Raw genomic sequence first — 12,115 nt, 5'->3', positions numbered from 1 at the left:
ATTCACTCTCCCCTGCGGGCCCACGCAAGTCCAAACTCATTGATTGATTGATTCATTGACAGGATCTTACTCTGTTGCATGGGCTGGAGTGCAGCAGTGTAATCATAACTCACTGTAGCCTCAAACTCCCAGGCTCAAATGATTCTCTTGCCTGTGCCTCCAGAGTAGCTTGGACTTCAGGCGTGTGCCACCACACCCAGCTAATTTTTGAAATTTTTTGTAGAGATGGGGTCTGACTATGTTGCCCAGGCTATTCTGAAACTCCTGGCCTCAAGCATTCCTCCTGCCTCAGCCTCCTAAAGCACTGGGATTACAAGAATGAGCCACCACACCCGGCCTCAAACTCTTGATCGGGACTTACCAAGTTTTTCCTAAGTCTCTCCATCTGCCCCTGGAACCCACGTAGCTCACAGAGAGTTCCTTCACTTCCCCAGACATGCTAGACTTTCTCTGTCTGTGCCCCTTTATAGATGCTGTCACTTCTCTGCCTCTCAACCTTCAAGACACAGTTCACAGATACCAGCCCGGGAACTTCTTTTCTCCTGGGCAGCTGGCCACTCTCTCTCTTGAAGTTTATCTTGTAGTTTCATCATTACCCTCTTATTCTAGCACTTAAAACACTATGATAATCAAGCCATTTCCGTGACTCCCTTCTCGACCCTTTTCTTTTTTAGGGTAATGAATGTTATTGATGTTTTAGGGAGTTAAACATGTAAGAAAAGAAGGATGATGTGATAAACTCATCAAGAGGTGATGAAAGCTCTCAGAAGAGATTTCCTTGACTCTGATTCAGGGAAGAAGAGAAAGTATCATTATCCCCCAGATTACTGGCTCAAGTCTTCACGGATCCATTTAAGGAGGCTAAATGGCATCTTAGAAGAGAGCTCCAGGGCAGAAAACAGAAAACCTGTGCAACCGTCCGGCTTCCGTTTTCTTTCCTCTCAGGTGGCAACCCTTGGTTTCCCTTAAACTTCATCTTCTGGGATTGACTCAGAAATCTTCATCCCGCCCTCCAAACACTTAGTATTAGCATGGTTTTTAAACGTCTTTGTTCTTATGCTAGGTTGGGAGAGGAACAGAGATTCAGGTAGAGAAACAGTGTAAGACACAGAAAGAGAGAGAAATGCCTTCTCCTCTCTTGCGTTCCATGAATACAAAGACTTTCCCCGCTCCTCTTTGCAGTCGTAGACCCGTTGCAGGGAGATTCTCAGCGCCAGTCGTTTGGATTTTGTGAAGGTGCTCAGGATATATAGTGCAGTGGTTCAGAATTGGGAGTGATTCCCCACCACCACCCCCACCCCCACCGCAGAGACATTTTGTGAGGTCTGGAGATATTTTGGGGGCTGCTACAGACATCTAGTGGGTAGAGGTCAGGGATGCAATTAAACATGCTGCAATGCATGAGACACCCCCCAAACGAAGAACTACCTCGCTCAAAATGTGAACGGTGCTGAGATGGAGGACCCCTGATCTAGTTGGAGTGGAGACAGAGCATTACTGGAACATAGTGAGTTGCGAGGTGTAACTCATCTTCACATAAGTATCATTGAGCACCAACTGTATGCAGAACATAGTGCCATGCATTTCACAGAACACCTGGTTTAAGGAGCTTCAGTCTATAATGGGAAGAGGAGATGGGAAAGCAGTGCTTATCCAGGAGACACTGTTAGACACCAGCCATATGTGTTCTGAACCAACATCACAACAGCCATATTATGAGACAGGCATGATTCATACCCATTTTAAAGATAAAGAACCTGAAGCCCAAATCACTCAACTAGAAGGTGGTAGAGGAAAGATTTAAACCTGGAGCTAAGTGATTCCACCACCCATGTTCTCATGATGCTCTTCATTAGGCAGGTGAACAAATATACAAATAATTATAATGCAGGACATAGAGCAGTGCTACAAGAGAGATTCAAGTAGAGCTTAGGGTAGGATTAACAAAGGCTGCATAGAAGAGGTAGTTTTTGACATGCATTTTGGATGAGCTATAGGATGAGGGGAAGAAGTTTCAGAAATGAAGATGCATGAATGTGTATACACAGAGAGGCCAGGTGTGGTAGTTCACACCTGTAATCCCAGCACTTTGGAAGGCTGTGGCAGGCAGATGACTTGAGCCTAGGAGTTTGAGACCCAGACTGGGCAACATGACAAAACCTCATCTCTACAAAAAAATATAAAAATTAGCCAGGTGTGGTGGCATGTGCCTGTAGTCCCAGCTACCCGGTAGGCTGAGGTAGGAAGATCACTTGAGCCCAGGAGGTCAAGTCTGCAGTGAACTGTGATGGCATCATTGTACTCCAGTCTGGGTGACAGAGCAAGACCTTGTCTCAAAAAAAAAAAAAAAAAAAAAAAGGAAAGAAAGAATCAGACTTAGTCATGCAGTCCTGTTTGGCCAGAGGATGAGAACTGGTTGACAGTCAGTAGAGCATCTATTTTGAGGTAGGTATGGTATGCTAGGAAGGGATACAGAGTTAGAATTAAAATAATTCCTTTCTACCTCTTATAAGCAGAATGACTTTGGGCAAGTCATTTACTTCTTTGAGCTGTAGTTCATTATCCGTAAAGAGAGCAGAGGGTTCCTTCTTCACAGGGGTGTTGTAAATATTAAATAACATATTTTTATTTATGCACTTTGTAAATTCTAAAGCACTGATCTATGCCTCTCACTTAGAGAAGAGGTGTAGTTGTAGTTTGGGTCTATATTGGTCTATTCATGTTTGTTGTTGCTTTTGTCATCATTGTTAATTTGGTAAGTGGGGGAGATCCGTTGGTGGTTTCTGGGCAGGGAAAGGACATGATTAGAGTAGTATCTTTGAACAGTCACAGTGTCAGTAGATGAAAAGGGAGTTAGGCTGAAGCAGATGACCTGGATAGGAGGCTTTCGCAATAGTTGAGGTGAGAGGCAGTATAAGGTAACATATGCTGTTGAATACAAAAAGAGAGAGAAATATGATGTAGGAAATGTTGGTAAGGGAAGACTGACCAGTCTTGGCACTTGAGTGAATGTGCAGGATGATAGATAGGGAGAATGATGTTGGTGACCTAGACTCAAAACTGGGTGATGGGGAGACTGGAATATTATTAGGTGAGAGAGAAGGTAGATGATAATTTTAGAGTGTCAGATGGGCATCTGGGTAGAAGTGTCTAGAAGGCAGAGGAAAATCCAGGCATGGAGCTTGGAAAAGAATTCAAGGCTAGAGGGGGTGGTACCAGCCAAGACAGTAGCAGTGAAAGGGAACCCACAGGGAGTGAGCAAAGCACAGAAATGGCAGAGGCGATGGGTGGTAGCCCTCTGGGAGCTGTTTCATCCAGAGGTAGGACGAGAAAGGAAGGACTTGTAAAGGAAACAGCAGGCAGACACTGGAGAGAACCAGAGTACAGTACCATGAATCCCAAGGAAGAAGGGGATTGTGGGCAGGAGTGGCAAACAGTGTCAGCCATTGTGAAGAGGTCGACGAGGATGGAGGCTGAGCTGTGGTCATGGGGTTTGCAGATCATATAGTCGATGTCTCCAAGGGCAGCATGCATTGTGGATAGAAGCCACATCACTGGAGCTTGATGGAAGGACAGAAGGCTTTCGCTTATGGGGATAACAGAGTTAAAGTGATGTTTGCTTGTTATTGTTCTAGACTGGAGTATTTTTGTTGGTTGAGGAGGAAAAGACTATAGAGAAAGAGATTGCTGACAAAGGCAAAAACAGTTGGTTGAGGCAAGTCTTGCAATGAATAAGCAAAAGTTAAATTAGAGGCTCGGATTGACCTTGGAGGTGGTTAGGGGCAGAAGAGAAGAGGGAAGAACAGCTTTTGAAATCCAGAGAGTTGGAAGGCTGAGGCGGGCAGATCACCTGAGGTCAGGAGTTCGAGACCAGCCTGGTCAACATGTTGAAACCCCGTCTCTACTAAAAATACAAAAATTAGCCAGATGTGGGGGTGGGCACCTGTAATCCTAGCTACTCAGGAGGCTGAGGCAGGAGAATTGTTTGAATCCAGGAGGCAGAGGTTGCAGTGAGTCGAGATTGTGCCACTGCACTCCAGCCTGGGCAACAGAGTGAGACTCCATCTCAAAAAAAAGAAAAGAAAAAAGAAAGAAAGGCAGCGGGAGGAAGCAGGGACCCCTGTATTTTTGGGAAACCAGAGTTGAGTATTTTGGGGATGGGGATGGAGCCCTACAGGCTTATCCACTGCCTGCCCTGCCACCCCCACCCAATCATATTCCTTTCTGAAGTACAGAACTATTTAGCAGCTTTAGTACATGAAGGCAGGCTTAAGCATGTAACCGCTCCCCCAACCCCATGCATACCCTCTTTCGATTTTATTTGTGCCGTGGCTTAGCATAGCTTGCACTCTTAAATTCCTCATGTGCTACTTCCGTCATTTTCGTCACCATAGGTGTCGCCTGTGCTTTGTGGTGGGATGTTTGGCCCCTCGTGGATGGCACCCATGTCGTGCCAGTCCCGGGCTGCAGCGGCCGTATCCTTTCCGTGAGGATCTGCCCCAGCATAGCCTGCTACCTACCCCAGCCCCCAGCCCCAGCAGATAGACCCTGGATGTCTGGCCAGGGACCAAATTCTCCTGCACAAGTGGGGAGAGAGGCGGAGCAGAGGCAGGGAAGGGAGAGAGATGTGTTTCCCACCCAAATGCATGTAACACTTGATTCGCTCGAGAAGGCACGAAAAGGAGAGGATCGGGGTGAGACACCAGGGCCCTGAGAGCTGGGGAGAGCAGCCTGGGTTTCTGGTTCTCTGGGTCCCGGGCCAGTCCGCGTAAGTCCTGGCTAGGATATGTATCCTGGGCCCATTCCCAGGCTCCCCTTGTCTTTCAGCAACCCTCAGTCCAGTCGGAGGAGGTTTCTGTGCCCCATTACTGTCACACAGGTCTCTGCCAGCCCATCTCACAGGGGCTCCTCCTAAGGCCTGGAGGGGTGCACTTCTCCTTCCCTGTTCTGGGGGCACCAGCCCAGCTTCTGCCTCTGCCAGGACCCTCTCTTTGCTCCGTTGCATATAGACTCACCGTTCTTCTTCTCTTCCTATTAGCAGTGTGCTTTACTTTTCCACCGTGGGAGACCCAGGCCTCTACATAGGGGCTTGTTCACTGAATGCTATCAGCAGCATTGTTTGGCCTGAAAACCAGTAGAGAACGTATATTTCCTGATCACTGAAAAAAATACTGAAGCAATGAATGTTGTTATAACATCCAGAATGAGGAGTTGAGAAAGAATGCTGGCTTTGACCTTCCATCCCGGAGGGCAGCGTGGAAAGGGAGAAGAAAAGCAAGCTGTGTGCCGTGTGTGGGCAAGGGGGAGAATGGACCAGAAACAGACTGCCCCTGGCAGGACACACAGCACTTGTGGGGTACCTAAAGAGTTTGAACTCTCCGCAGACCAAGGAGGTGGCAGGAGTAAGACACGAGTATTCTGTAACATCGAGGGAAAGGAAGACCAAACTAAGAAGAATAGAATAATGTTAAAATACCCAGATCCCCAGAGGCTGGTGTGTCGCTGTGGGTTTGTTTTAGGGATAAAGAAAGGGAATTGATGGTCTGGAGCTGGACCAGCGTCTATGTCTGTTTAGTTTCAGCAGAGATGACAGGAGTTAGATAGGACGCCCATGATTTTGGGCACCTGCTCGCTGGGCTCTACACCTGGGCCTGGATTTCACAGAGTGGAGAACCAGCCCCTGGCGAAGTCTAGCTGGTAGTTTTTAGAAGGAAGAGGGAGCATTGTGACTCCCTGCCAGTTAGGCAGTATGTAGCCAAGAGAGGCTGCCCCAGACGTAAATCTGTGGAATTCCTTTGGGCCTCAGTGGCCTCACCTTTAAGAGAGGCTTGGACTAGTGGATTCTTGGAGCTCTAAAACTCCCTTATTCTAGAACACGTCTAGATAGGCTTATTTACTCCTTCCAAGTTCTTTGATCCAGAGTTAAAAGGAACCCTGGAGTGGGGATAAAGCCCACCGGCTCTGGGCAGGGCTGTTGAAGCAGGATAGCAGGGGGCCAGGAGAAGGAACCCCCAGCGGAGCACAGGTGGAATGTGGTCTGCCTCAAGCCTGGGGTTGGATCTACAGCATTTCTCTTAACAATGCTTTGGCAGGTTTGCACAAAATTACCTAGCACCTTTACGTCTTGCAAATATTACTGCAGCATTAGGTTAAAAAAAAGTTCAGGTTTTATGATCAAAACAACATCTGGGCTGGGCACGGTGGCTCACGCCTGTAATCCCAGCACTTTGGGAAGCTCAGGTGGGTGGATCACATGAGGTCAGGAGTTCGAGACCAGCCTGGCCAACATGGTGAAACCCCGCCTCTACTAAAAATCTAAAAATTAGCTGGGTGTGGTGGTGGGCGCCTGTATCCCAGCTACTTGGGAGGCTGAGGCAGGGGAATCGCTTGAACGGGAGGCAGAGGTTGCAGTGAGTTGAAGTCACCACTGCACTCCAGCCTGGGCAACAAGAGCAAATCTCCGTCTCAAAAAGAAAATTTGGAGCGAAGTTAAGCTGCAGATGATGGCACAACACAACTGTCTAGGGTCTGTCGGCCCAACCCATCCTCCTACACAAAGGAGTTGAGTTTGGTGAAGAAGCATCATTTTGCATCATTTCAAAAGTCTCGTCATAAATTCTGTGACATAATCCATCACAAGTAGGAAGCACGCCTCCAGAATAGACTGGATGATGACGAATGGCAGCTCCCACAGAAAGAGAAGGTTAATTGCCGCTGGGGTATTGTGTGCAATTCTTTTCAAGGTTGCACAGTGAATTCCCTTGCCCTCCTTCAGTTTGGTTCATGACGTTAAACCAGATTTTTCCAGGGAGATTAAAGATGGGTTTGCAGCAGTATCAAAGAGTATCTCTTACATTGTTTGTGTAAAGAGATTAATTGTCATCTACTTGTTTTATTTACATGGACTTTCCCAAAATGCTACCCAGATCCACAGGCAAATGCCGGGCAGTGACAAGACTGCTTGCACATAGAACTTGGAAAAAGCTTTTTGTTAAAAACCTAAATAACATCCTGTGTCAAAACAAATGTGACAATGGGCTATTATTTCTCTCCCCATAATAGCATGTTGTCACATCTCTGCGTCCTGCATGAATGGGGGAAGGGAGGCCTTGTGAGAGGGAGCAGGGTGGGGGAGGCGTGCTGAAACCTTGGAGAGGCACTTCCTGGTTTTGCATTTTCTAAAAACAGAAACTGCTCCTGGGGGAGGTAACTCAGAGGTTAATCTCTGCAGGTGCCCGGCCACAGCCTCGCGTTCATTTCCAGAGAAGGGCTCTGAGGTTGCCGGAGAACACCAGCTACAGTGACCTGACCGCGTTTCTCACGGCCGCCAGCTCCCCCTCGGAGGTGGACAGTTTTCCTTATTTGCGAGGATTAGACGGAAATGGAACAGGTAATTGGAGTCTTTTCTCTTTTCAGTGGGAGTTTCTGTGTTTCCGTCTTTACATGTGGATTTTAGGTATGATTGGAAGTTGCAGCACTACGTGGGAGAAAGGCGCTGAAGTTGCGGAAGGGGAATTCTTGGTACAAGTTCAAGTGCATTGCAACTGTGTTCCATCGGTACAAGCCCTGCAGAATTACATGTTAGCGCGTTGGTCTCCTCGAGCTTTTCTGCTGTTACCAATTGCCTTAAGCACCTTCTCTGAGCTCTCCTTTGGTGGACTAAGTATATTCAATTCAGAGAAATTCTTGTCATTGAATTTGCAATTTTTTTTTTAAGTGTAAAATCAGAGTTAAGGGTTTTGGCCCAGCTGCCCTCTGCCTCATGCCACAAGCCCCCATTTGAGAGGGTAGCCTGTGGGTGGGTGGGGCTGGTAGAGACACACCACCCCACTCACCCATGCTACAGCCAGGAGGGGAAGAGGTGGCGCTTGGTCCAACTCAGAGACAGGCATACCTTGGCTCCGTGCCCCACCAGCATGGGGGCCACTTAGGATGGGAGCCTCCTCCCTCTGCCATCTATGCCCACCCAGCTCTTTCCCACGTCGCTTCTTTCTCTGCACTTGCTCTCTCTGCCCTCAACTGGGCATAGAGTGGCCAGGCTTTGAATTTGCTTTGGAATCCACCCTCCCCTGGCAGGTCTCTAAGTCAGCTGGGTCAGTATCACTCTTCTGGTATGCCACAGCTAAAAGATCAGAGAAACTAAAAGCCGTCCACCAGAAAATAGGTGATAATTCTTTATCGGAGAAAGACGCTTGACAGGTACCTTCCACCTCTGATTATGTCCAACTGCACCATTCTCTGGACCCCTTCGCACTGGAGTGGTCCCCAGTCCTCCTGGTGGAAGAGGTGTCAGGATTCTGGAGTCCTGAATTATTTTCTTGTCTACCCTGCTTTCCTTTCCACCACACTTTCGACTAATCACAGCATTAAAATTTTAAATCAAAGGCCGTTCTGAGTTCCATTCTGCTAGGTGAGTAACTTACTGCATTTCCCAGGGATACTTGGATTGAATTTCACTTAATTTTCCAGTACTTTACATAAACTGATTATTCTGAAAAAGCTTTTAAACCTGAAATATTTGATCCATTTTGTAGCATGTTAATAAGTTTCTGGTTAGACATAAAGGCAACCTGGTGATTTGTTACTCATTTTTCTTCCCTCTGTTTTCCAGAATGTTTCTCCTTTAATTTTTGTGTGCTGATGAGGATGTGATTAACATGTCAGCAAATATGTCGGTACTTTGTCATCAGAAAGATGGCATAGCTGTCATGTTAAGTAAACATTATTAGGAAAAAAATGTTGACTATTACTTGAAATGTGCCAGTCTGGGAGAAAAGTCTTGTTTTGGGGAGCATGAAGAAGTGGTTTAAGGCTAGGTGCGGTGGCTCATGCCTGTAATCCCAGCACTTTGGGAGGCCAAGGTGGATGGATCATTTGAGGTCAGGAGTTTGAGACCAGCCTGGCCAACATGATGAAATGCTGCGTCTGCTAAAAATACAAAAATTAGCTGGGCCTGGTGGCAGGTGCCTGTAGTCCCAGCTACTCGGGAAGCTGAGGCAGGAGAATCGCTTGAACCTGGGAGGTGGAGGTTGCAGTGAGCTGAGATCGTGCCACTGCCCTCCAGCCTGGGCAACAGATCTAGACTCTGTCTCAAAAACAAACAAACAAACAAAAAACAACAAAGGTTTAAAATATCATAACCAGCTACCAGCCTCCTGGACAAAATGGTGCAGGATCCACAAAACGCTGACTTGGAGGGACAGCCTCCGTGCTTGGGACTCATTAATTTTTTTCTGTGTCCCACTTCCAGTAGCTCTTGAATAAATTAGGCAGTCTGAGAAAAGGGGGAAAAAGAACACAAAGACAGAACTATCGATTTTAGAGGAGTTTGTTTTATTTTAAAATCATTCCGTGATTTCAGAGGGAAGAGAGAGGGCTTTGCAAGGTGACATGAAACTTCTCTTCCATGGAAAGAATGAATGACTTGACCTAGAAATGGCTAGGATTTCTCAGAGACCTAGCAGCGAAGGCATCCACCCATAGTGAATTCACAGGCACCCTCGGGGACTTGGAACCTGGGCTCCCTTGAGCACAGGCACCTCAGTAACTCACCAGCTCTGTGCCGGCCCCCAGGGTCAGTTTGCCCACAGCTTGTCTTTTGCCCACAGTCATTTACCTCCTGTTTTACTAAAGGCGTCTAAGAGCTCACAGCCTAAAGAGAGCGTGCCTGGACCAGATGTGTCTTTGGGAGATGACACAAGTTCATCTCCTGAAGATCCAGGAAATGACTAGAGTCATAACCAGAGTTCAGTGAAGGTGGATAGAAACAGGCTGCGGAAGAGACTGGAAAAGGCTCCGAAGGGCTGTTTTCTGGGGGTACCATGAAGGCTGTGGTGTTTAGTTTAGAGGGTGGATCGAGAGTTGTAAGTAGAGAAGCATCTTCTCTTTCTAGCTCCTGGGGACCCCCTCCTCTCACCAGAGAGCATTGCACTCTTCCCCCGGCTGCTGAGAAAGCACAGAATGTTCTGTGGTGTTCCCAAGGGGTTTTACAAAAATTGCTTTCACTAATAACTCCAGGAAGACAGAGAGGAGTCAATAAAATGACAAGTGCAGACTTTTCCTGCAATTCCACAAAGTTGGTAGAATACAGAGCCTAACAGAACCTTAAATGTCAGCGGAACAGAACCTGTCACGTGGCAAGTGACCAGGTGGATGACCCAAGGTGATACAGCTCCTCTCCTCGCTTGGGCCAGTGGTATTCCACCCCGCAACACGATTCCGCTGCATTTGGCTGCCACCTGCTTGTCTTTATGCAGACTTAAAGGGAGCCAGGCAACATCCAGGTGGAACAGGAAGGAAAGCCACTTTCTATATAGAACTCAGTATTCTGTGTAAAATTGGAGTTTCGTTAACAAAGAGACGGAAAATAGTTCAGCCCTTCAAAATGTGAATTGTTGCAGAATCAGCCGGGCGCGATGGCTCACGCCTGTAATCCCAGCATTTTGGGAGGCCGAGGTGGGTGGATCACTTGAGGTCAGGAGTTCAAGACCAGCCTGACCAACCTCATCTCTACTAAAAATACAAAAAAAGAAAAAAAAAATTAGCCAGGCATGGTGGCGTGTGCCTATAGTCCCAGCTACTCAGGAGGCTGAAGCAGAAAAATTGCTTGAACTGAAAAGGCGGAGGCTGCAATGAGCCAAGATTGCACCACTGCACTCCACCCTGGGTGACAGAGCGAGACTGTGTCTCAAAAAAAAAAAAAAAGTTGCAGAATAAACAACATGGGTACATAGAGGGAGAGTCATTCAGAAGGCACAGAGAAGCAGGCATTTAATGGAGCCCTGAGGAAGGAAAGAGGCCTCAAGAAAGCAGATCTAATTCCCCACAATGTCTTAAGACAGCTAGAGGACATTAAAGGGACATGAAATTCCATGAACCTAATGCACATTGCTGTCCATTAATTTGCTCGTTTCTGCAGTGCTCTATTACTTCTGAATGTTTCAGGCTGAGTATACTTACTTCCATAGATGCAGGAAGGCATCTAGTCTACCCTCCTTAGTTCTGAAGGTAAGAAAAACAGACCCCAGAGGAACGAAGTCACTTTTGGAGGTGACATAGGCAGTGAGTGGCAGATCTGGTACTGGGACTCCTTCTTCCTGGACTGGGAATGTGCAGGAAGGGAGAGTTGAAAGGTGATGAGGGAGGAGAAGGGTGACACCATTTCTAGGGCTTTTTTCCTCTACCTACCTGCTACCTGCCTACTGGGACATGCTGCCTAGAGTTTGATGAAAGAAAACAGCACTCCCTGATGGAAAACATTTTCTCTCAGGTGTTTATACTGTCTAGTAAGCTATTTAATGTCTCTGTAGTTTCTCTTTTTGTGTGTGTGGTTTGGTTTTGTTTTGAGACAGGGTCTCACTCTGTCACCCAGGCTGGATTGCAGTGGTGTGATCATAGCTCACTGCAGCCTTCACTTCCCAGGCTCAAGTGATCCTCAGACTTCAGCCTCCTCAGTAGCTGGAACTGTAGGCATGCACCACCATGCCCAGCTAATTTTTTGTATTTTTTTGTAGAAACGGGGTTTCACTATGTTGCCCAAGCTGTTCTTGAACTCCTGGGCTCAAGCAACCCTCCTCGGCCTGCCAAAGTGCCAGGATTACAGGCATGCGCCACCGCGCCTGGCCAGCATTTCTGTAGTTGTAAGTTCCATCTTCTCGAGAGGGTCTAACAGAACCTAGAGCGGTAAATTGTAGACCTGGCCTTGCTTCTGTATCAACTTTGAGCCGCTGGCACATTTATGTTTCAAGACACAAAATCTTTGGACCACAAACATGGTAAATTCTGAGCTTTGTTGGTTGTTTTTTTACCGTAAAATGACATAACCAGACTAAAAGATTTCAAAACTTGGATCTCAGATTCCAACTTGGATCTTTCCATGAAATCTCCATTCCCACACCTTTGCCTTCATTAAAAAACAGAGATGGGTATGAATGATAAAAGGTAGAGTGGCATTAGCTGTGTAGAAATTGCTGTATGAAGGATTTAGCTGTAATTTGTTGCTGAGACTCTTAAATTCACTAGGTTTGCTTTAAATGTTTAAATGTAGACCAGATTGGAGGTTTACATTAGCTCAGGTTGGTAGATAGGTAAGTATATAAGTAACTGAATAAAAAAT

General features: G+C 46.8%; 1 protein-coding gene across 7 annotated transcripts in view; it reads left to right on the top strand.

Moving 5' to 3' along the window:
• Positions 1–12,115, top strand: part of FAM171A1 (family with sequence similarity 171 member A1) — a 147,271-nt gene that overhangs the window by 97,622 nt on the left and 37,534 nt on the right. For 4 of the 7 annotated variants that reach the window (XM_065520343.1, XM_074001116.1, XM_045399622.2 and 1 more), the window contains exon 4: positions 7,232–7,390. The exons of 2 other annotated variants lie outside the window; for them this stretch is intronic. In XM_065520343.1, coding sequence (XP_065376415.1) covers positions 7,232–7,390 — 159 coding nt within the window. Of the gene's footprint in view, positions 1–7,231; positions 7,391–12,115 lie in introns of those variants that run through there. One more of the 7 variants, XM_074001118.1, reaches the window with a different exon arrangement.

The sequence above is a fragment of the Macaca fascicularis genome, chromosome 9, assembly GCF_037993035.2.
Source record: "Macaca fascicularis isolate 582-1 chromosome 9, T2T-MFA8v1.1".
Classification (NCBI taxonomy): Eukaryota; Metazoa; Chordata; class Mammalia; order Primates; family Cercopithecidae; genus Macaca; species Macaca fascicularis.
The sequence above is the reverse complement of the archived record's forward strand: the minus strand, read 5'-3'. Positions and strand labels throughout refer to the sequence as shown.